The sequence below is a fragment of the Poeciliopsis prolifica genome, unplaced genomic scaffold (genome assembly GCF_027474105.1).
Source record: "Poeciliopsis prolifica strain line A6 unplaced genomic scaffold, Auburn_PproV2 SCAFFOLD077, whole genome shotgun sequence".
NCBI lineage: Eukaryota > Metazoa > Chordata > Actinopteri > Cyprinodontiformes > Poeciliidae > Poeciliopsis > Poeciliopsis prolifica.
In genome coordinates, this window is record NW_026562452.1 from 495,058 (window position 1) to 521,177 (window position 26,120).

The 26,120-nt window shown below is 39.5% G+C and overlaps 1 protein-coding gene across 2 annotated transcripts in view; it reads right to left on the bottom strand.

The window, feature by feature from the left end:
- Window positions 1-4,516: 4,516 nt before the first annotated feature.
- Window positions 4,517-26,120, bottom strand: part of ttyh3a (tweety family member 3a) — a 51,645-nt gene continuing 30,041 nt past the window's right edge. Inside the window, exons 5-15 of one of the 2 annotated variants that reach the window (XM_055021539.1) lie at window positions 17,981-18,076; window positions 17,432-17,504; window positions 16,689-16,764; window positions 13,833-13,888; window positions 12,721-12,813; window positions 11,960-12,052; window positions 11,020-11,156; window positions 9,735-9,908; window positions 7,698-7,773; window positions 7,168-7,269; window positions 4,517-5,179 (exon numbers count right to left, since the gene is read on the bottom strand). In XM_055021539.1, the coding sequence (XP_054877514.1) occupies window positions 7,189-7,269; window positions 7,698-7,773; window positions 9,735-9,908; window positions 11,020-11,156; window positions 11,960-12,052; window positions 12,721-12,813; window positions 13,833-13,888; window positions 16,689-16,764; window positions 17,432-17,504; window positions 17,981-18,076 (955 nt within the window). In that variant the 3' untranslated portion in view covers window positions 4,517-5,179; window positions 7,168-7,188. The remainder of the gene's footprint in view (window positions 5,180-7,167; window positions 7,270-7,697; window positions 7,774-9,734; window positions 9,909-11,019; window positions 11,157-11,959; window positions 12,053-12,720; window positions 12,814-13,832; window positions 13,889-16,688; window positions 16,765-17,431; window positions 17,505-17,980; window positions 18,077-26,120) is intronic. The other variant, XM_055021540.1, reaches the window with a different exon arrangement.

The window sequence follows — 26,120 nt, forward strand, 5'->3', positions numbered from 1 at the left end:
TCTGCATTGTGACCTGTTTAAAACACAAACATCACTGTGTGCTTTTTCACACCTCCTATCAGATCTCTGAGCGGGAAATGTGAAACTTCACATCTCTATGAAGCCACCCGCCTTTCAACTGTTTGACTCACAACAGAGAAGCAGCTCTAACTCAGAGGAAAATGGAAAGCCCCATTTTGGGGGGATGTGCTGGAGGGGAGGTGGCGAAGCATACATGTAGATGGATGCTTCTGAGGGACAGGGTGCAGGGGATTACAGAGACACTGGCCAGTTGCATATTGTCTTCATGACTCTCTCTGGCTATATTAGTCAGTCTCCAATTAACAGCCTGCATTGTCTGCAGGATTAGAGCTGGCGGGACAAGCTCTGCTGGACTGATCTCACAACAACTGGCAGAGACGTTAATCCCTCTCAGCATGTGCTACAAAGACCCACCAAGGAGGAGTTTTCCATAATCCAGGGTATCATATATCTCCGCAAGAAGAGAGACTTGAACTTCATAAGCAGCACTTGAGTTGAGGACCTGAAAAATGTGGAGGACCGCTTGACTTGAATATTTAAGGTTTCAGTTTATTCTGCAAAAACAGACTCAGGACAAACAGCTATTTTTGACAGATCAGTTAACTAAATTGTCCTCACTGATTTCTTTTTCACAAAAAATACTTATGCTCTTGTTTTATGTAAAACACAATAAATAAGAATGACACTATTGTAACTAAATTAGAAAAACAGTGGGATTTAAGAACCAGATAGATGAATGACGATGAATGTTCTCAATTCTCAAGAAAGAAGGAAAGATTTTTGTTTCACAATAATTAGCTGGAAAGAAATGTATTTTATAACAGCACTAATATGTTCAACCAAATGGGTGGATAGGATTTACCATACCACATTTGTTTTATTTTCAATAAAACCTAGATTTAACTTCACTCAGGTTATAATTTTGTAAAGAAAGTTTTGTTGCGGTGTCAGGAGGTCACATCTGTACAGATTACCTGGCAATTAGGCCTGAGTGTTGGCAAAGAGATGACATGGACCATTATATTTCTCAAAGATTAACCCCACGAGCAACATGTACAAGACAAACAACAACGGGCCAAATACAAGACCCTGAGGTTGTAGAGGAATCTCATAGAGTTGGAGAGAATAAGATGGTGAAAAATGTGGAGGAACATTGACCCATTTTCTATGTTCAATCCAGTTCTTCACTGTATGGACTGGTGTTGATTTTTACTACAATCATCAGACTATCAAATTAAATCAGTTACTCCATTCATTTATTCATTCATTCATTCATGAGGATTATAAACCTAATCATGAGTATATTGTGTAATAATGTTATATGTGGTGTATGTGCTTTCTTCACTATTGTACAGTAAGTACATCCTTCCCAAGCATGGCAGCTGTTTACACTTTGATACAATAGGCCCCAGGCGGTTTGTTTCTTTTTTTTTCTCCATCTGAAGAAGAAATAAAGAGGTGCCTTTGTAGTCCGCCGCTTTATCTTCACTGTGATGACAGTAAGTTGAGGTATGAGAGGAAAATGAGAACAATATGACCAAGACTCATGTTTTACTTGATGTTTTGACATAAGCTGAAACTACATGCAGTCAGAAAGTCAAGGGCATTAAATATTTATGGAACCTTTTGCAAGAAAAAAATCAACAATGTAGACATTTTCAGTTTTTTCCAAACTCGTGGAAAACCCGCACATTTAAACAGTTGGTACTCTGATACATCGTCACAACGTTATTGTTTGACAGAAGAATGTCTTTTAGACACGAGGTCCATCAGAGAGGTCTCAGGCGGAGGTGACGTCCGTCTCCCTTGTGTTTGGGTCTGATAAAAGAGAAAAAAAAAAATCGGAGTGTTGAATTGCCTTGATGTGGGGGAACTGGTGGGTGGTGGGGGGGTTATCTCACTTTATACTTGCTTTGCTGCCTTGCAGCTGCTCAACACTGAGAAGAAGGAGAGCCATGGTCCGACAGCTTGGCAGAGAGCCCAGTCCAACTCAGGAAGTGTCCATGTGTGTATGGAGGGGGGCTCCCTCCCCTTCTTCTTTCTCCTCCTCTTCTCCATTCAGCTCTTCACCTCAAAGCATTAGTAATGCATTCCTCCAGTTCAGCAACAAGCAGGGTAATTCAATTTCCTCAACAGTGGGGCCGTGTGAAATTTCATTTGCATGTTCAGTTCTCTGAGTTTTTGAACAAGCTGTAAAAACTTCCCTGTCTCCATTATGCTTTGTTTGATCTGCAGTTATTCCACGACAAGCGGCAGGCGATCAGGAGATGCTCTCATCTTTGTCAGTCTATCAGTGTTTGATGCTTTAAATACCTGAGGAGGTTCTACAGAGTTTTTTTTTAAATTCAGGAAAATACGAGTAATAGCTGCTTTTAGCTGAGCACAAGTGAGGTTGAAAGCTATTTTCTGTTCCAAATGTCAAACTTGGAAAGTGTGTTTTCGGAGGACAGCAGCTGCCTGGGGCCACAAAGGAAGTGACAAAACCAGACTGGTGGCCTGGCGCTGACACTGACCTCCCCGCCTGCTGTCGATGAGGCGAGGTCAGACACAGAAGTCTGGCTTTTTCATCTGCACCACTGCATAAGAAATACCTACACTCATTTAGATCCAATATGAACAAACAGATGTATATATATATATATATATAACTTTAGTAGCCTTGTTATAATTCCTGTGAGTTGTATACACTCTAGACTTTTATTACACACTTATGGCCATTATTAAGCTTTAGTTAGAAACCTGTTTTGTTAATAAATGTCAAATAATTTGGGCTTTTTAGATTATATTCATCACAGCCAGAAATGTTAAAACCTCTAAAGGAATAGTATATTTTGTTTCTGTGATTGTTCATCCACTGTTTATTCCCAGTGGTATCTAAATGAAATTTAGATGAATCAATTATGTTTTTGAATTGTGGCAGGAGAACCATGCAAGGTCAGAACTTTAGGATAGATAGACCTACCAACTGCATCACTGTCAAATAAATGGACCAACTTCTCTTTTTATTTATTCCTTTGTCAAATTTTATTTTATTTTTATCTGCAGGCTCTTTGGTGGTTAAATTTGTTCTGAAGTATTAGATACGAGTGAGGCTTCACAGAAAATTAGCAAAAAAAAAACTTACAATGTTGGATCAGAAGGAAGAGAAAAATTCAGAACATGATCCTGCAGCTGTCATAATAGAAAATGTTTTTTTTTTTAATTCTGACAATTGTATTTGTCTAAAAGGGAATAAAGGAAAACAAATGAAATTGCTTTGATATATTCCTGCATGATCAGTGTTCAGGTATAGCTGGGGGAAAAGTGTTTTTTTTTTTTTACTTCCAGGGCTTCAAAGCTTTAACTTTAAATTTGTTTTTTAAGTTGGAAAAAGCACAAAGGTTCATCTGTTGCAAAAGAAGATCAGAGCAGTGAAGCTTTGCTGCTCCCTGGTGTTTGTTCTGTTTCAAGATTTGTTCGCATTAACGACCCCAGCAGCCTCCGCACTTCAGTTAAAAGTTCCTTTAATTTCAAAACACAGCATTCAAGCTTCAACATGACCACAGCCTTTACAAGAACACATTACAAAATTATGTATAAAAAACAGATCTATTACACAAAAGAAAAAAAAACAGACAAGTCTATTTATATTTACATAATTTTTTTAAAAAGTAAAATAAAGAAACGCCTTAAAATGAATCACAGGCTTTCTAAAGAAAGAAAAAATAAAGATTTCAGAGTTGGAAATGTTTTGTAATCATCTTTACCGGTACATTACAAAAAGATCAATACTACTACTACAAAAAAGAAAACAAAAACCCAGACTGCATCAGTGAATTATCAAAGAAAAAAAAAATATTGTTTTGAAAAACTCAGGCTCATTTTTTGTTTCACAGCCTCTCGGGAGCTGCTGGCGGAAAAAGAAAACATCTAAAAAGTTACTGAGATACTAAAAGATTTGTGCTTTAGTTGTTGGCACAGTCTCAACATCACTTCTTACACAGATCACATCTTAAGAAGCAAGCAGAGGCAGCCGAAATGCAAAACAACTCACTCCACATTTGAAGGTTTGTCATGCTGCAACAGATCATTTTCAGAAAAAGAATTTCAATTTATTTTTTCACAGAAAGTTGAAGATTTCACAATCCTTTCACAGCACCCACTACTTTCTCTGAGTGTTACATAAATGCTAAAACACATTTGAGGCACCGCATTGCAAATGCATTACATTTCCTCCAGAAAAGCCTCTAGAGAAAAAGCCATTTTTATCAAGTCGAAACTCCTACTGGGACGATTACTGCTGCATTTTTTTTGAGTGTGACCAGTTTGAATCACAGAGAGCATTACAGGCAGTTAAGATACAGGGAACTCCAACTTATCCTTAAGCCCTTGAAGCGACCACACACTTGTCTTTTTCACAGTCATCTGCTGGAAAAATAAATTCCAACTCGTTTCATTTAACCAAATAAAAGACGTGTCAGGTCAGAGCTTCACAAGTGAGTCGCAACTGCTGTGAAAAAGTCAACCAATAAGAAGAAAGAAACAAGACTGTGGTCAAACATGCAATACCACAGAAAAACTGGTCCCAGACAACAGACTTAACATAGAATGTCACTATAAGCCAAGTGTGTTAGTTTGTGTTGGATGTGCCACAAGTACAGTACGATTCAAGCTTCAAAAACAGTAGAGTCTTAACAAGCTAAAGTTAATCTAATCAATGGAAAAAGTAGATCTAAGCTGAGTGTGAAAGATCATATCTACAGATTCCAGAGTAAACACAGAGTATGTTACAGTACTTAAACCGCCATGTTTGATATCATGAATTATAGCTAAAAGTTGTTGCATCGGATCAGCTCAGGAGTTCAGTTGCAGGACCCTTAATGATGCGTGCAAAGATAAACAATGGAGTGTACATCTGTACTTCTGACTCAGTTTGTAATCTGATGCATGTCCTCTGGTTCTGCTTCAGCCAAGCAGGAGAAAGCATGTTTGGTTCAAATAAACTGATAGAGAGAAAACAAGCAGGAAGCAGAAGAAATGGGACTGATCAGTTGAGGAGAGGCTTCAGAGATGTGCAGCACTGCAGACCGGTGGAGAGCGGAGAGACTTAATGAGAAGGAGGGTTGTTGGGATCGGGTCGACTGTTGGCCAAGTACTTTGCCCGCATGCTGGAGGTGTACTGTAAAGACGAACCAGACGAAAATAGGTTATTGTTTTACTCTTTATACATGCATACATAGAAAAAGGTTAAAAAAAAAATTCTGTCTGGTCTCAAAAAAAACTACAAAATCTCGTGTAGGATTTTCTCATTCAACAGCAACACACAGTTTTTATAGATGGAAAGAGATTTTTGGAGCTTGTGTGTAAAAAATGCATGAATTTCACTAAATATTGATTAGATAACTGTAATAACTATACAAAATACAAAGTCAAAAGGAAAAACAACAAAACACTAAAAAGAGAAAATCTTAGACTATCTTTCTACAGGGACATCAAAATCACAGAAAAAAAAATTACAGGAGACAAATAAAAGGAACTGTCAATATAACTCTGCTGTAGTTTGAATCGTTTTTCTTCCTGTTGTGTGTAGACCAACAGAGCCAGACATTTATATAGAGGAGGAACGGATCCATGCATGTATGGATGCGAGGAAAATGAACATAACAGGGGCTGCATTTCACTCCTGTGGAGGCGACCATCTTGGATGCATTTAGGTTCAGATGCATTTTATATGATTAAAAAAATAAACCCAACAAAAAACACCAGAACTTCCTCTTTTCAATATCAACTTAACTGCATAATGCAGACCATGAAGTTACTACAACTTCATGATCTGCATGCTTTTAATATTTACTACAGGAAAGAGAATGGTAGAATCTTGTAGCGGCACTCTAGCCAGGTCTCCATTTTAGTCTCAAGACCAGATATTCAAAGTTCTGGTTTTATCGAGACCTCTAACATGCTGGACTTGTAATCTTCTCCATGAGATCAGGAGAAGAGCTGCGACGGTCTTTTGTGTAAAACTACTGGCTGCATTCACATGCATCCAATAAAAACTTTTATTTTGAAAATGTCCATATTATCACCTGGGCCCCATGTGGCGAGGATGAGAAGAGGAGAGGGATGACAAAACAAAATGGAGAAACACTTCTTGTGTTTCTGTGTGGATGTTTTTCTCTGTATTAGAGAAAGAGTCCTCTGCCTCCACTCACTCTGCCTGCATTTTTTTTATTAATGTTAAAAAAAAGAAGGTTTTTGCTGAATTAAATGTGACTTTATGCTTTCACCTATGCATTATTTAAACAAAATAAACATATTATAAAGTCAATCAAATTGAGGACCAAAAGTGCAACAATTAGATAAAGAAATTTTTTTAGATATTGTGATAAAACTGAAAATACACAGTAAGTTAAGTATTTTTATGTATTTAAATATTCCAACAATTTATAAAGCCGATAAAAAAAAAAAAAGTGAAATCATTATGGTTTACAACAGTTTTCTCACCTATTTAACTCAACAGGTAAAATGGTGACTGATCTGAAATATAAAATATCAGAAAATATTCAATGAGCCACAATGAAGGCTGCAATCAATTCATGATGGGCCATGGCAAAGCAAAAATACAAAATAATAAAAATACAAAAATTTTGCAGGATTTTAAAATAATTTAAAACTTAAGTGATGATTTCCACAATGAGTTATGCAATTCTAATCTACCAGAATACCAAAATAAACATATATGCATTCTTTTTTTATAGTGATTTCTTAAGCAGAAGCGCTCATTTAGTTATTAAATTGGAGCATTTTTGGCCCTCGATAAAAGTACTCAAGAAAATACAAGTCATAAAAATGCTGGAAGGGATTTATAATTTCACCACTGAATTCATATGCTACAGTGATTCAGGGAAGAGTTGCAGCTTCACATGTTCCTGTAGGTTTGGGAGGGGGAGGCAAGCATGCAGCCCAGGACAGGATACAAACATCAGATTAGACACCAGGTAGGACAGCAGAGGAGAGAGGAAGGGGTATATGAGGAGGGGGGGTTCCCTAAAATCCCACCGCTGGGACCTTAGAATGGGGTCAGCAAAGCCAGAACTCTGGGAGGTGACACAGAGGGAGAACAGGCCAGCAGGTGTGGGGAGGCGGGCGGGCGGCCATGTTTTGTACCTGGTAGTAAAGCAGATGAAGTTACCAAAACGATCTTGAACTCTCCGAGGGCTTTAACTGCCAGCAGTGACCGCTGTTACTGTCCGCGGCAGTCAAATACAACTGGATGGGTTCGCAGAGAAAGAACGACAAGAAGAGAGTACAGAGCAGATGCACAAAGCAGCGTCCAGGTCCAAGTAGACACACAGACACGAGGGAGAGCAGGGTTTCTAGAGGAGGGGTCAAGGCCGGGGTGTGTCGGGGCTAAATAACTCAGATCAACTCTATATTCTTTACTGGGAACAAACTGAAACAATCCTGAATACAGGAGTGAACCTCAGAGATCTGTTTAATAAAGCTTATTCAGAAAAACAGCATGGCTCATATGTTTGACGGATGTGATTGATTCCTAAGGGCTGAGGGGCAAAATACACACCACATCTGCTTAAAGGTCACTACAGATGCTGTTACTTATTAAGATATTGTACCAGCAGTCTGCTGGTTCAAAAAAAAAAAAAAAACAACAAATACAAAAGAAAACAAAAACTTACAGAGGGAGGAGGAGACTCGCGTCCGATCAGTGGCGTGTTTTCACACCGAGAGTTCTGGAAGTTGGAATTCTGAGCCCTGCAGAAGAGGACACACACACACACATATCAAATACACACCTCATATATAAGTTAACCTGCAAACATCTAAACAACTCATTTAAAATGCAGGTCTTTGTGACGTGAAAAAGGAGACAATAATGCATCAGTTCAGTATTTTTTTCAATTATTGCTGCTGTCAGATAGAATCCTTGCATTTCCAAAAATATGTTTTCAGGAAATTAAATGTAAATCCATACAGTTGAATCAAAGTTGCTCTTTTAAATAGCTTGAGTGGAAATGTAAAAACTAAACCTCCAACAGACATGATTACTAGAGCTGATTTTTATAAGAAAACAATTATGAAGTTTTGTCTGACAGTAACAATAAAGCTTTAAAACTCAGATGAAATGCAAACCTTTTAAAACGAATACAAATATTCATATTACTATTCCTCAAACACAAATATTAATACTTTGTGTTCTCAACTTAGTAATGTTTGTCCACTCATCCTCCGAACGACTCTCCAAATTTTTCCAACTTTAATTGTCAGCTCAAACTATTTAGTGCTTTATTTAGTTGAACAATGAAGGAATGAAAACTCTTATCTTTCTTGTCGATTGCTGAATTCGTGGAGACAAATAAGAGCAATAGTTAGAACCGCATTGATAAAATCCTCAGTTTCATCTAAAGATAAGTAACCCCAGAGGAAGATGCTGTCACCATCATCTTTTCCAGTGGGTATTGTCTTCTTTAGGTGGCGCTAAATTTTAGGATTGTGGCCCAAACATTACAACTACAGTAGGCTTCATCAGACCATGACACATTAGTTTACAAAGGTTTGAGAGAGTCTAGACAGGCCTGGATGTTTTCTAAAGAAAATATTTCTTGTAAACCTAATCTTTAGTTCACTAGAGGAAATTTTTACTAAACAAGTACTTGGAAATCCCTGCAGTTCCATCCATTCTGCTGTCGCTCTGACCAGTTTCAGTCTTGCTTCTTCATTACTTTCAGAAAAAAATCCCGTTTTTTTTCTTTTCTCCAATTTTAGGGGGATGACTTTGGTATTGAGATCAACAAAGTATTAGTTCACATGCGTCAAACTCAAGGCCCGGGGGCCAAATCCGGCCCGCCGTAGCTTTTGTTGTGGCCCTCTACAGTCTAGACTAAACACTAAGTGTGATTAAATATTATATCATCAATCATATCAATGCAGTTTTTATCTGTTTACTGCCAATTTATATCAATCAATCCCTCCAGTTTCTTGAGAATTCAGTTGGTGTATCTCTATAGTCCATGATTTATACAGCGAGTAAATAAAAAGTCACATTTATTATTAGTCCCTGAAGGGACAGAAAAGATCTTCAATATTATTATGTAATTTTAAGAATTTATTGACATACTAACAGTTTGTGAACAGGTTTTATCAATTCTGGCACAACCGGCCCTTTAAGAGCCTTCATGATTTTGATTTGGCCCAAAACGAAAAGGAGTTTGACACACCTGGTTTAACATGATGCATATTTATGCCACAAGGTTACCCCTGCTGTTTCACCCTGGAGATTTTATTTTCTCTTTATGCAGAAAGATAAAGTCTTGCTATTAACATCACAAAATGTCAGTAGTGTACATTTTTGTATACATGCACATAAGGATTTTAAAGAGAACAGGCATTAAACTTTGCTTCCACCAAGGTTTTGCACAAAGTTAGAAACTGAAGTATCCCCATCCCCCAGTTTCATTAGCATGAAGCCTCAGAGAGCTTTGGGTTTCACAACCATCACAGCTGGAGAGAAACAGCTGCATCTGCTGACTATGGGGGGAACTAAGCTTCTCTCTGGGGTCACATAAACTTCCTCTTGACAACAAGAGGAAATTATAAAAAAAAAAAGAAATCTGCCTTAATGTGCAGAGTTAAGAACATGGCATACAAATACATCAACCACTTCTGCTTTCAGTTACAGTCTCCTATTGCATGGTTTTAGGCAGGTGGGACCTTACATGTACTCTGTGACCGGAGCGTTGCTGACGGTGTGGGCTGTAGCAGGAATGGACGTCTCGCTCCCATAGCTGCTGCCACAGCTGTACAGGCTGGGCATGTGGACCCGGTACAGGCTGTCGTGGGTCTGCCGCCCGCCGGGGCTCAGAGACTCATCTACACTGTCCTCATCGCTCCTGCAGAAAGCAAAAACAACAAAAAAACAAACTCATTGAATTTTAAACGACCACCAGGGGGCACCTCTGATCTACCTCAATGATGACAATGGAGCAAAAACTTGCCACACCGTCACATTTTCCCTCCTGCGACTTTTAGCCTTTTTAGATTGAACCCCAAAAATGAAAAAAACAAAAAAAAACAAACAAGATGCAGAATTATAAAAACCTTGTGCAAAAATATACCAGTGCAGTTTGTTCTGTTTCAACTAAAATGGTCACAACAAATATATTTTGCTTCTGTTGAGATAAAAATCTGGAACCCAGACTATTAGAAAAATAAAAATAGTACACGTCTCCCCCTGGAGTTCATGCCCACCACCTGCTTGACTTCCATCATACCATATTTATGACATCATCACTGCATTTATTATACTTTCCTAACAGGTTTCATCACACATGCATGTTGGGAGTTGATTCCAAACAGCATAATTATGGCTCAAAACACTAAAGAAATGTTGGTCTTGCTTGTAAATCCCAGTCATAACCTGCCCCTGTGCTGCGATTCCAGATGTGCTGAAATAATTAGCTTCCATGCTTCATTACGACTCGACTGCTAACAAGCTTAGCGGAGAACACTGGAAACAACAGACTGGTAAAAGCGTGAGCTTTTTGCTTTGCGACAGGAAGCACCAGCTGAGTTAAATCTGATGAACAAACCCTCTCTTTTGATAAGGAGTAATCAGTTAATTATGTGAGGGAGCTGGAACCATTTTCCAAGTAGCAACCCTGCAGTCATTCTCCTGCTGCTAATGGGAAAAAGAAATCTGAATAATGTTATATTTTTGCTGAAGATCAAGCGAAAGGTTGTGATAGATTTTGGTCAACATGGCACACTTAGGTGGAGAAAGCATCTGGAGTCTTCTGGGGTGGATGGATTGTTGTCTTCATTCTGATACAAAGCTTACAGAAAAAAACCTAAAAAGCTGATTTTTTTTAACCATAAATGATTAATCACTTTTCCTTTTGAATTATTAATCATTCCACATAAAACTCTGAGTATAAGTTTGGCACGGAAGCTTTTGAACGGCCACGTTTGTGGAACTTTCCAAGAAGGCAGCCGATATCTCACCGCTTGCCGCGCCAGGTGTGAGGCACGCTGCAGACGATGGAGCTGAACATGAGCGCAGTCACGAAGGAGAAGAGCAAGAGGTAGATGAGGCCTTCCAGTCCATCATAGCACAGTCCTGTCATGCCCTGAACATAGTCCTGCAAGACAAATTCAGCCTACAGTCAAAAATCCTTACAGCAAGTATCAAAGTCGAGCCCTGTCGGTTAAATCTGATCCGCCATAACTTTTTATGTAGTCCTCAGAACTCTAAAGCATGGGTGTTCACACTTTATCATGTGGACCCCAAAATGCTCACCTCAAAAATCCTTGTGGGCCAAAAAAAGTATAATTTTTAAAATCTAAAATCATCAAAATGTAGTTTTGATTTTTTTAACTTACCCAACAATAAACTAAGCATGAGTTTTTCAATGGATTTCTTTGCATAAATGGAATTGTAGGTACAAAAGTTCAAATGTTTTTTTTTTATTTATTGTTAAATAAAAAGCATCCAGTTTTCTCATTATTTTGGGGTTGACTGAAGAAAATAAAAACAAGTTAAATATTTAACTTTAAGAATTACTCATGAAATGCATAGACAGCTATTTAATGGTGATTTCATTGATATATTTTGCTACCACCTGTCCTTTGAGTGTATTCATGATTTTGATGTGGGTTAAAATGAAAAGGTGATATATACCAAGAAAGTTGTATAAAAATAGTTTTAATTTCAAATGATTTTGGATGTGCATCCTGGGACTTATGAATTGGGGAGCACTGAAGAATTCATAACACAGCAGAATAGACAAGTACAGGACACCAAAATGTAACTAGAGTGAAAACTCAGGCATCAAAGATGAGTTCCTTTATACAAGTTAGCTGCTGTAAAAACTGCCTGAACGAATCAGTTTCCTGCTCGGAGCAGCGCCACGAGACAGTGTCTCGGCTTGCCATCTCTGCTCACCATGTGCAGGCTGCGACAGTCCACCAGCGCCGTGAGCTGATGAAGGCTGATCTCAGTGGTGTTCAGAACCCCCTGAATCTCTTCCAAACTTCCCTGGGAAGAAATGGAGAAGAAAAAACTGCATAATTGAACAGCTGAAACACCAAGAAAATCAGAAATATTCAGAGTTAACACGATAAGCTAAGAACCTTGAGCAACATTTTTCTGTTCCTGCTTGCTAAACAACTCAAACACTCAGGAATGGAAGCAGAAGAGCTGCATATCTAAAACGGAAGCGAGTTATTTCTCTATTATTCATTCAAAGCGCATTTATCTGGGAACAGCCTTTCAGAAATATACAGCAGTAAGAGCTGAAAAGCAGATTTTAATTCATGATAATTTTAATAGACTGCCTCCATTTTTCCTCTAGTCAACATGTTATCTCCATCTTTAGCTGGAAACACATCAGCTTGCCTGACAAAATAATTTGGACAGCCTCAGCACATTTCTCTGTGCGTGTCGGTGAAGAGGGAAGCATGCCCTTCTGTGTTCCTATCATCAGCTCTCATTCATGCCGCCATCAACAGACTACAAACCACCGATAGACAATACCGATGCTGTGTGGACCAGGCACAGTGAAAGCCTAATGCATCTAAATGGACATAAAGCAGGTCCCAGGTGTGCCATCAGCTGATGGTTATGATGGACAGAGCCAGCTCCCCCGTCTGCAGCTCAGTCTGATTCCTTTCACTAAGACACAGTTTCAGCCCCTCATAGCTTACCCGGGTCTGTATGTATTCTCTGGTGGCAGAGCGCAACAGCTCAGACACGTCGTCCTGCATCTCCACTAATGCTTTATGGCTCCCTGAAAGCTTCTGAAAAAGAAAAAAATTGACAAAGTGAGTGACGACCGTGTGCAAATAAAAGTTTTACAATTATCAGAAATATCACTAGGAACCTTCAACGGCTATTTCTATTTCACTTTTATAAGGCATTATAAAAGTTAAAAGCACAAAGCCATCTATACTCTGATATATGAACACTCCAATAACCACGTCATCCCTTGACATGAGAAGCACTCAAAGGTTTTGATTTATTGATGTGGGCTGACCATATAAGATGCAGATAATTCATTTTGAGAAACAAGTTTGACATCAACAGGAATATGCCACAGAAACATGGCAAAGCTTTGAGTTGAAGGTTTTTCTCCAAAGTAAAAAAATGTAAGAACATTTCTCCAGGCTGAAGCTAAACATTTTCATTTAAACTTTTAGATCAGAGCTCAGTGCATCTCAGTTTCACTCCAACTGAGATGTTGGAGTCAAACTGAAAAGCAAGAAAAGTGAACATTTTAAAACGGCAAAAACAAAATAAACAAAACAAGTGTCATGTACTCAAATAGCTCAGTGGAGATTATAATAAGGAAGCAAAAGTACTGCTTTATGTTGTCGTACAAGCTTTTTCTTTGTTCCTTTTATAAACAGAACGTCACAAACACCTACTAGAGATCAATAACAGTTTTCATTTCAAGTTTGTTATTTGGAGGTGCTGCATTTGTCTTTCTTTTGGATCATCAAATAAACTGTTATTCAAGAAAATAAATTCATTATGCTGTTCTAAAAACATCTTTGCACAGACTGTGCTGGTGTGCAAACAAATGTTTAATGAGTGCCGTTTGCACAGGCTCAATCCTATTAGCATGGACGCATGCTGTGGTGCATCAGATGAACTCCCTGAGAAAGGAATGCACTGAACTGCTGCAGAGGCATGAAAAAAAAAAAACTTGCTAAACAAGCAATTTTTGTTATCATCCCTTCGATTTGAGCTGTAAACACATTAAGCTAACATTTCAGAGTAAACAAATTTGTAGTTGTAAAATGCAAGTACAACAAACCTGCTGGAAGGGGTTGGTTTGGTCCGGACTGCAGATAAGGTAGTACTGGAGGATCTCTGAGAGGAACAGAGACAAGAACATGTTAGAGAAGCATACATTGATTCTTATTTGACTGAGACAACATAATTACCGTTTTAGCAGTTTCTACATTATCATTCAGTCCAATGACTGTCAACTGGTTGTCATTAATTTGCTAAAATCCAGAAGCCTGTTTAATCTTGGTAAGTATCTGAGAAAACTGACCAGTGCTATAAGTTTAACAGAAGGTCACAAAACACAGTGGAAACTCCTGAATCTACTTCAACCCACTTCAGACAGATTTCATGCAAAGGCAGAGTTGCAGCATTGATGGAGTTTAATCTGCTTGTGCTGCAATAAAGAGGGTTTTATAAATAAAGCAATGCCATGTGAGAAGAGAGAGGAAGGTAAATGCAAAACAAATGAACAGAAAGCATAAAAATCTCAATTCAGAGAGTATTTTTGCCTTTAATATGTTCTGAGAATGTGTTACCCACACTAGGTTCTATCTTCTGTCTTTAAAGTTTTGTTATCTTGTGACAGCTTGCAACAAGTCAGTACCAATATAACTATGTACGAGACAATCCTGAACTCTCAAACCTTAGAAAAGATACATAAACGTTAAATTAACTATTTTAAATCCCTGTAGCTAATACAGACCAAGTGAGAAGTGCAGGTATAATTCCTCCTACAGCACACAGCTTTGTAAATACACCAAAACCCGTTACATCATCAGTGCTGTTATTGCAAACTTGAATTCTGTTCTCAGTACAAAGTGAACCAGAGAGGATTAGAATGATTAGAGGCTAAGGCTTGCAATCGCCACGCACTTCCGTCGATGAGGAATCCTTCACATCTGACTCAGAAGTACTGCGACACAGAGCCAAGCTGTGAACACCGCCGCCACCAAACTGACACATAACGTTGGTGACATTCAAACTCTCTGCTGAGTCAGGAGATTCAACACAAATGAACACCGGTGAAATGTTTTCGACACAGGAAGGAAAAACACACGCACAGGTCTCTGTGCGTGTGTTCCTAATGTTCTCGCTGACGAGCGAGAACATTAGGAAGAGCAGATTCTCTGATCTCAGTGATTGTTGCTTCAGACACCTATATCTTTGGTAATTTATTAATAGTGCTGTTAATGATAAAATAAGCAGTTTTATCATTATTAACGATGGTCTGCATAATAATCCAGTGCAAATACTCAGACTTCTAAAACTATGCCACTTGAGAACTTATGAGTAGAATATATTTTCAGAAAGAGATTTCTTTAAGCTAAAATGCTAAATGTATATATTTCATGTACAGTTTTGATTTCATTACTGCTCTAAATGTTCCTTCAGCAACTAGCCTCTCTTTTCAGTCTATATATGCCATATAACAATTAATCTATTACTAAAACAGTTACCAGTTATTTCAATTCTTGACTTATCATGATTAATCACAAAAAGATGATGGGCAAATGGATGGAAAGATGGATGAAGAGACAAATGGACAAACTAATAGTGAAACAGAGAGACGGGAATAATCTTTAGACAATGGTTTACTCTGTCTCATTGTCTTACATTTGTTTCTGTCTTCAGAAAACTTTATGGGCTTTTTTTTATGATCGGTTTGCTAATCTCTGCTGTCTTGAAATATACAGTCATTAAAAAATCATCTGACTGAGCAACACTGATAGATTCACTGGAGTATCTATTTAGTTGATTTGTGTTTTATTTTTAACTTCATGAAATTTTAAAAGGCTGGCAATCAGAATAACTGACTAAGCAAAGAATCAGCTAAACTACCTTCAATCCAATTGTTGAAGCAAACAAATCACAAAATGCAGATAGCTTTAGATGTATAGAGTAAGGATCTGGGTTCTTTAATTCAGATTATAAAACTGCAAGACAGGTAGGACTAGAGAACGTGATGTGAAACAATATTTCTTGTTTAAATATATGTAGCAGAGAAAGTGCTAAATCAAATATTGTAGTAAAACACTGTTACAGTAAAAGTGAAAGCTGATGAAGGGAAAAAATATTGAGAGTAAACACTTGTATGGGCAAGTGTTTTGCATTGCAGAATTATAATGTAGAATTAGTCAAAAAAGTGTAATCTAAAAAACTTGTCAAAAAAAGAAATAATAGTGAATGTACAAAAAATTGCATGAAGCTCAAACATAATTTTGTCTCAAGTTTTAGGCTGAAAACATATAAAAACATAATTATAAGACAGATTATTGAATAAATAGTAAATCTGTTCTTATTGCTCACTTTGGATCAACAGCAAAGCACCTAATTACAGCCGACGTTTTAATTTCTGTTTGCCTGCATTCAGCAGCTATCATATTTAAGAAGAAAGCAGGAAAGAGCTCATTTAGCTGAGATGATGTTGACAAGGAACAACGGTTTTATTTTAAAAACACCATTTTCATTTCCTGTCTTTGATCTCCTCCTTTCCGCCTCATATCTCCCTCATACACAAACACAAGAAAACCCAAGGCTCTTTAATTGTTATCCTGTGACATGCCTCCTGTCATGGAACGAATAGCAGAAATTGCTACAGTGAGATGTGTTAGAGAGGCTTTTGTGCCATTTCAAATGGCAACCCATTTCCCCTTGACCTTTATGCAGATGCAGCAGCAATTTTTGGGAGCTTTTTGTGGATGAAAAAAAATACGTCATCTTGTCTAATTACCATGGAACAATCAGAGGAATGAGAGGAAGAAATGAGATTCACTCATAATAATACTCCCATTTAGCAGATGATGGATCGGATTGCTAATTTTAGACATGACTGCATGTTGCTGTGTGTGTCTGAATCAAAATATAATGGAAGGCATCATACCTTTATCGATGACCCCATATTGGTCCACTACTGTGGTAACATATGTATCAGGAGCAAAACAGAAGTCACTTGAGCTCTAAAAACAAGAAAATTCAGATCTAAAATTAGTCAATGATCAACCTGAATAACACTAAAAGAAATTAATGTACATTAAACTTATTGCGGTAAGAAAAAGCTGGCTCAATCTCAGCTGAAAATAACTTATTTACGCTTATTCAGGCACAAGAGACAAAGATTATAAAGTGAATGCATAATTTCTTAATTTGCATAAATGAAGATTAACTTGTATCAGCTAGATGTCCATTAAAGCTACATGAAAAAGAAACTGGATTTAAAATGCTCTTTTGTGCATTTTCAATAAACAGCTTTCCCTGTAACAGCACGGCTGCAGTTCTAATAACAGCTGCTAGGCTTCAATTACAGGACTTAATCATTGTTATTAGTCTTCAGGATTTCTGGAAAAAGCTAAGTGACCCAAAAAAAAAAAATGGACACAGGTGTTTATTGAAGCAACATATTCAATATGTTTATTGAAAATGGCATTTGAGAAACATGTATTCATTCTGAGATTTAGAGTATTATATCCAGCTTTATTATAGGTTTAAAGAATTTAACAGTCTATCATTTGAGTATTTCACTTCACTTTCATCAAGATTCTAGCAGAATAACCATATTGAACAATTACCTGTGTTAAACAGAACGGTTCCACAAAGTAAACAAGATCATTCCCTGTAGACACTCACCGCAGAAACAGCCAGTTCCAGCCCCAGGGAGACCCAGCTGATAATAAGAGCAACGACACCAAACAACCACACCCTGTGGGAAGCAAGAGGAGGTCAGGGGATCACTTCAGCAGCATTAGACCATGAACTATTACATCAAGAGGTACACTTCCAAAAAAAGAGGCTTACCACAATAAAACTGATTAAATTACATGGTCAAAGTGAACAGTTTCTGTGGTAATAAAACATAAGGCTCCTATCTAAAAAACAAATCTAAAATGTTTTTTGATCTCGACATCTATGAAGTAAATACTAATACAATTCTGTTCTATTTTTAAAGAAAATCATTGTAATTATTGCTTAGGTCTTTTTTTTTTTAGGTTTCTGCAAAATTCAGGACTACTATTAAAATAAAAAGAAAGATTCACAAAGTTCACTGTCAACTGAACATTTTTGTGCAAAATTTAAATAGGAAGTTGAAATTTCGACATAACATGAAGAACATGAACTTGTTGCTTGTTAAAACAACAAGTTCATGTGGGGAAACATTGACCAAATGATGACACTTACGCTATAAGTATTCCCTTTGAGTTGCGAATGAGACCAAATAGAACGAGAAGGCAGATGAGAACGTCGAAGAGTAGCAACGTGATGTATCCCAACCACCTGTGGAGAGAGTTAATTCTTTATGCATTTTATTTGATCCTTCTACAACTAATAGAACACATTTGTTGCATAAAACTATTCCTGCATACTAGGCAAATATCAATCAACAGTGGTTGATGTTTTTCAGATCTAATTATGCCAGTCTATAAAAATGTGCATGAAATAAATTCCTTGTGATACTAATTAAAACAGACGTAAGATTTGAAGAATGCATCTGACTGTACAAAAAGTAGTGCAAACTGTTTAATTACCATTCCATTTTAATAGGAGTGATGGGTAACTATCGGTTTCGGCTAAATTTAGGATTGATAGAAAATGAACATTCAGAAAGTGAGGCTAATCTCAACAGAAGGTGTTGCCAACAATTCAAGCAAAAAATAAATAAATACATAAATAAAGTTTGAGTCTCTTTAGAGGCACAGACAGTCACTAACCCTATAATATATTAACAATTAGCCACTATTCATAATACAAAAGAAACAAAAAAAAGCATACATTTTGTTTTGCGTTGAAGATGTCTTCCTTCTGTGACACTGCGTCTTCAAAACCACTAAACAGTCCTGCTCACCTCTCAAACTTATGCTTTTTCTAATCAATAATCCAGCCTGATGGTGCTTATTTTCAGTTGTGTGGTCACATTGAAGTGTACCATGAGTTGAAAACAGAACCCTGATCTCTTAATGAGAATAAATTTAATTACCTTTATTATAAGACAATTTTAATAAAACATACAAATTGTTAGTGAACAAAGAGCAAACTGCTGGCAGCTAAATATCAGGGACTACATTTTTCCTTGAATGTGCAGTTGAATGCCTACTATTACATAACCACTCCAAATAATGTTATTTCTATTAACACTTTTTGCTGCACTTGCATACTTTTGGTATCATGTAAATGGCATCTGGCCAGATTTCCATTAGAGTATTTTTTATTAGAAAACCTTTGAGCTCGCGGCAAGTTTAATGCTGCCTAATGATGTCCTGAAGTCATTTCTTATGATTTGCAGTCCACATAAACTCCTTCTTTAGATTTCCAATAAACATAGAGGAAAATCAATTCAACAGAGTCCAGCCATTCTAGATCATTTCACCAAAGCTTTCAATATGAAAGGCAGATCAAGTTTCCACAGCGTTATGCATTAACGTTTCAGTGTCTGCACATAACGCTTAATAAAAAAATAAAATAAAAATTAAAGCTGCAAGCAGCCTCGAACGGCCCTCGCAGTCAAGCGCCGCTCCGGCCTATTGTCCACCGCGGGGTACGAGCAACCGCCGCCTCACGCCAGCCACCACAGAAGCTCTCACGCAGTTTTCAGCTCCTCCGCCCGCACCGCGGAAGCTGTTGCTCAGTTTTCATCAAAGCTGCGCACGTGCTAAGACAGAAGTTGTTGCGCAGTTTCCGCGCCCGTCCACCAGGCGGTACGCATCTATGCGTTCGGCGGCTATCCTTGACGATGCAAAAAAATGTGGTATAGATTCATTGCTTTAGCGAGGAAATATAGCTGGCGGATTAATGTAGGACGCGCAGTGGAGTCAAATATATTTCAATGCTGTTGTTCTCTTTAGAGGTCAACAAAGGTCATACGTATCCAATTTGGCGTCAGTCGGATGATCCACGTGTCATTTACAGCCAATCATATGCACATAGCGAAGTACTACAGTTCGTCATTTTTCATCATTTTCAGCTGTGTTTCTAAACCACTCTATTTCATTGTTGGAGTAATACTTACTCAGAGTGGCGAATTACTGAAATGGTTTGTAAGAAGTAAGAAAACGCTACATTTACTGCATGATTTAATTCAACAAAAATTATCTGAGACATTTCTATCCTTTTAGAAATGTCATGGCAACACACTCACAAAGTTTTCACGCCCATCCGCCCGTGGATCTGTTTATCATCGGTGGAGGAACACTGACACCTACTGGCGAAATACTGATATTGTTCTTCATCCTGATTATCTGCTGTTTCATTTGTGGAGCAATACTGACCCCAAGTGGCGAATTACTGAAATGGTTTATAAACGGCAAAAATGGGATCAAAATCTGAACTTCAATCTAAAATGGCCGACTTCCTCTGGGGTTTAGACCATGGCTCCAAGAGACTTTTTTGTAAGTCCTGACATGGTACACATGTGTACAAAGTTTCGTAATTGTAGGTTAAAGCATGGCTTGGGGCTGATCATTTTAAATTTTCTAGGGGCGCTATAGAGAAATTGGGCCACACCCTACAAATATTGTGATGGATTCCTGTCGGGGAGTGGATGAAGATCCATCCTTGTGAGTTTGGAGCAGCTGCGCCCAAAAATGTGGAATTGAGAGCCAAACGTATGGCGATGGCGTTACAGGACACTTCGCCACGCCGCCACGCCCACCTGCTCCATCGTAGCTGGTCGGGATTAGAATCCTCAACACACCAACATGGCTTCTGTGTCTGGGCACAGTTTCATGTTGATGAGGTCAAAGGGGTCAGATAGCGACCTTTCACAGTAAAACATTACACTTCCTGTTCTCAGGGGGCGTGGCCTAAGTGATGTCATCATTCGACCATACGGTATTGTAGGACACCCGATGATGATCAATCACAGTAACTTTGGTGCCTCTGTGAGTTTCTGTGTAGGAAATATAGCAGTTTATGTTTTTATGGCGAGTAGGTGAACTTTGACCCCTGCTAACCCTCCTTCAGCATTCTCAAAAACTCACCGTTTTGATAACTTTAGATGGGACATGCCTTATGAACAGACTGACCGAGTTTGAAGCCGATCAATCGAAATCCCTAGGAGGAGTCGATCAAATACGAAGGCTGTAAACGGCAAAAATGGGGTCAAAATCTGAACTTCAATCTAAAATGGCCGACTTCCTGTGGGGATTAGACCATGGCTCCAAGAGACTTTTTTGTAAGTCCTGACAAGGTACACATGTCTACAACGTTTCGTAATTGTAGGTTAAAGCATGGCTTGGGGCTGATCATTTAAATTTTTCTAGGGGGCGCTATAGAGAAATTAGGCCACGCCCCACAAATATTGTGATGGATTCCTGTCGGGGAGGTGATGTCGATCCATCCTTGTTAGTTTGCAGCAGCTGGGCCCGAAAATGTGGAATTGAGAGCCAAACGTATGGCGATGGCGTTAGAGGTCACTTCGCCACGCCGCCACGCCCACCTGCTCCATCGAATGTGGTCGGGGTTGGAATCCAATACACCAACATGTTTTCTGTGTCTGGGCACAGTTTCATGTTGATGAGGTCAAAGGGGTCAGATAGCGACCGTCCACAGTAAAACATTACACTTCCTGTTCTCAGGGGCGTGGCCTAAGTGATGTCATCACTTGACCATAGGATATTGTAGGAGACCCGATGATGATCAATCACAGTAACTTTGGTGCCTCTGTGAGTTTCTGTGTAGGAGATATAGCAGTTTATTTTTTTATGGCGAGTAGGTGAACTTTGACCCCTGCTTACCCCCCATCAGCATACTCAAAAACTCACAGTTTTGATAACTTTAGATGGGACATGCCTTATGAACAGACTGACCGAGTTTGAAGCCGATCAATGGAAATCCCTAGGAGGAGTTCGATCAAATACGAAGGCTGTAAATGGCAAAAATGGGGTGAAAATTTGACATTCAATCCAAAATGGCTGACTTCCTGTGATACTTGCACTATGACATTAATTGTAATTTTGAGCATCTTGGGGAGCTCTACAAGTGTACCAAATTTCATGTCTCTACGATGAAGTAAGTGAATAGCAAAGGGTCCTTTGAAAATTTCAAGGTGGCGCTATTGAGCCATTTCTTTTGCAATTGTTGCGTCGACTTTAAAATACGTAAATTTGAAACAGGCTTAAGGCCTCCGCCAAGTTTGGTGAGTTTTTGAATATGATAAAGCCCCCAAAAGACCAATTCATTTGGAGGGAGAATAATAATAATAATAATAATTAAAGCTGCAAGCAGCCTCGAACGGCCCTCGCAGCCAAGCGCCGCTCCGGCCTATTGCCACCGCGGGGTACGAGCAACCGCCGCCTCACGCCAGCCACCACAGAAGCTCTCACGCAGTTTTCAGCGCCTCCGCCCGCACCGCGGAAGCTGATGCTCAGTTTAAACTTCTCCAACTCCGGTCCAACAGAGCCTTCTTGCTCAAAAGCGTGGTTCGGATTTGCAACTCCAAAATCCAAGCAAAATGTTGAGCGTAGTCCAGTTCTGTGGCTCCAAAAAGCAGGCAAAATGTTCAGGAAAACTTTGCAGCTCCAGCTGTCGCCGGCTGACTGTTATTACGTAGCGTCGATCTGTTTTCTCATTGATGGAGTACCACTGCCTCCTGCTGGGGCAATACTGGTATTGCACTAGCAGTACCAGTATATCGCCACAAGGTGCCAGTGGTACTCCATCAACACTGACCCCAATGTGTTCTTACTTCGCTGTGTCATAAGTTTTGCTGAATGACTTTGTTTGTATTATTTCTAGCAAAAATGAATGAATGTTTGTACTTTAACCCACAAAATAAACTTATATATATATAAAAAGTTATAATAATGTATATTTAAATAATTAATAACAACATAACCTATGGGCTGCTGTTTTCTAGGGGGTGCTATAGAGAAATTAGGCCACGCCCACCAAATATTGTGATGGATTCCTGTCGGGGAGTTGATGGGAATCCATCCTTGTGAGTTTGGAGCAGCTGGGCCCAAAAATGTGGAATTGAGAGCCAAACGTATGGCGATGGCGTTACAGGTCACTTCGCCACGCCGCCACGCCCAGCTGCTCCATCGAAGCTGGTCGGGGTTGGAATCCTCAACACACCAACATGTCTTCTGTGTCTGGGCACAGTTTCATGTTGATGAGGTCAAAGGGGTCAGATAGCGACCTTTCAGAGTAAAACATGACACTTCTTTTCGCAGGGGGCGTGGCCTAAGTGATGTCATCATTCGACCATAGGGTATTGTAGGACACACGATGATGATCAATCACAGTAACTTTGGTGCCTCTGTGAGTTTCTGTGTAGGAAATATAGCAGTTTATGTTTTTATGGCGTGTAGGTGAACTTTGACCCCTGCTAACCCCCTTTCAGCATTCTCAAAAACTCACCGTGTTGATAACTTCAGATGGGACATGCCTTATTAACGGACTGACCGAGTTTGAAGACGATCAATCAAAATCCCTAGGAGGAGTTCGATCAAATACGGAGGCTGTAAACGGCAAAAATGGGGTCAAAATCTGAACTTCAATCTAAAATGGCCGACTTCCTGTGGGTTTAGACCATGGCTCCAAGAGACTTTTTTGTAAGTCCTGACAAGGTACACATGTGTACAACGTTTCGTAATTGTAGGTTAAAGCATGGCTTGGGGCTGATCATTTAAAAATTTCTAGGGGGCGCTATAGAGAAATTAGGCCACGCCCCACAAATATTGTGATGGATTCCTGTCGGGGAGTTGATGGCGATCCATCCTTGTGAGTTCGGAGCAGCTGGGCCCGAAAATGTGGAATTGAGAGCCAAACGTATGGCGATGGCGTTAGAGGTCACTTCGCCACGCCGCCACGCCCAGCTGCTCCATCGAAGCTGGTCGGGGTTGGAATCCTCAACACCAACATGTGTTCTGTGTCTGGGCACAGTTTCATGTTGATGAGGTCAAAGGGGTCAGATAGCGACCGTCCACAGTAAAACATGACACTTCCTGTTCTCATGGGGCGTGGCCTAAGTGATGTCATCATTCGACCATAGGGTATTGTAGGAGACCCGATAATGATCAATCACAGAAACTTTGGTGCCTCTGTGAGTTTCTGTGTAGGAGATATAGCAGTTTATTTTTTTATGGCGAGTAGGTGAACTTTGACCCCTGCTAACCTCCCTTCAGCATTCTCAAAAACTCACCGTTTTGATAACTTTAGATGGGACATGCCTTATGAACAGACTGACCGAGTTTGAAGCCGATCAATCGAAATCCCTAGGAGGAGTTCGATCAAATACGAAGGCTGTAAACGGCAAAAATGGCCCCAAAATTGGACCTTCAATTCAAAATGGCTGACTTCCTGTGATACTTGCACTATGACATTAATTGTAAATTTTGAGCATCTTGGGGAGCTCTACAAGTGTACCAAATTTCATGTCTCTAGGATAAAGTAAGTGAATAGCAAAGGGTCCTTTGAAAATTTGTAGGTGGCGCTATTGAGCCATTTTTTATAGGATTTTTGCAATGACCTTAAAATACAAAATTTTGAAACTCCCTTTACGCGTCCGCCAAGTTTGGTGAGTTTTTGAAAATGATAAAGCCCCCAAAAAGGCCCCTCTTTAGGGGGGCAGAATAATAATAAGAAAGTAGGAAAACAATAGGCCTTCGCAGCGCTTAGCTGCTCGGGCCTAATTAAAGCTGCAAGCAGCCTCGAACGGCCCTCGCAGCCAAGCGCCGCTCCGGCCTATTGCCACCGCGGGGTACGAGCAACCAGCGCCTCACGCCAGCCACCACAGAAGCTCTCACGCAGTTTTCAGCTCCTCCGCCCGCACCGCGGAAGCTGTTGCTCAGATTCCATCAACGCTGGCCACGTGCTAACACAGAAGTTGTTGCGCAGTTTCCGCGCCCGTCCAACAGGCGGTACGCACTGATGCGTTCGGATGCGCTCCTTGACGATGCAAAAAATGTGGTGCAGATTCATTGGTTTAGCGAGGAAATATAGCTGGTGGATTAATGTAGGACGCGCAGTGGAGTCAAAATATTTTCAATGCTGTTGTTCTCTTTAGAGGTCAACAAAGGTCATACGTATCCAATTTGGTCAGTCGGATGATCCACGTGTCATTTACAGCCGATCATATGCACATGACGAAGTATTACAGTTCGTCATTTTTCATCATTTTCAGCTGTGTTTCTAAAGAACTCTATTTCATTGTTGGAGTAATACTTACTCAGAGTGGCGAATTACTGAAATGGTTTGTAAGAAGTAAGAAAACGCTACATTTACTGCATGTTTTAATTCAACCAAAATTATCTGAGACATTTCTATCCTTTTAGAAATTTCATGGCAACGCTCTCACAAAGTTTTCACGCCCATCCGCCCGTGGATCTGTTTGTCATTGGTGGAGGAACACTGACACCTACTGGCGAAATACTGATATTGTTCTTCATTCTGTTTATCTGCTGTTTCATTTGTGGAGCAATACTGACCCCAAGTGGCGAATTACTGAAATGGTTTATAAACGCCAAAAATGGGATCAAAATCTGAACTTCAATCTAAAATGGCTGACTTCCTCTGGGGTTTAGACCATGGCTCCAAGAGACTTTTTTGTAAGTCCTGACAAGGTACACACGTGTACAAAGTTTCGTAATTGTAGGTTAAAGCATGGCTTGGGGCTGATCATTTAAAATTTTCTAGGGGGCGCTATAGATAAATTAGGCCACACCCTACAAATATTGTGATGGATTCCTGTCGGGGAGTGGATGAAGATCCATCCTTGTGAGTTTGGAGCAGCTGTGCCCAAAAATGTGGAATTGAGAGCCAAACGTATGGCGATGGCGTTACAGGTCACTTCGCCACGCCGCCACGCCCAGCTGCTCCATCGAAGCTGGTCGGGGTTGGAATCCTCAACACACCAACATGTCTTCTGTGTCTGGGCACAGTTTCATGTTGATGAGGTCAAAGGGGTCAGATAGCGACCATTCAGAGTAAACATGACACTTCCTTTTATGAGGGGGCGTGGCCTAAGTGATGTCATCATTCGACCATAGGGTATTGTAGGACACCCGATGATGATCAATCACAGAAACTTTGGTGCCTCTGTGAGTTTCTGTGTAGGAGATATAGCAGTTTATTTTTTTATGGCGAGTAGGTGAACTTTGACCCCTGCAAATCCCCCTTCAGCATACTCAAAACTCACAGTTTTGATAACTTTAGATGGGACATGCCTTATGAACAGACTGACCGAGTTTGAAGCCGATCAATCAAAATCCCTAGGAGGAGTTCGATCAAATACGGAGGCTGTAAATGGCAAAAATGGGGTCAAAATCTGAACTTCAATCTAAAATGGCCGACTTCCTGTGGGGTTTAGACCATGGCTCCAAGA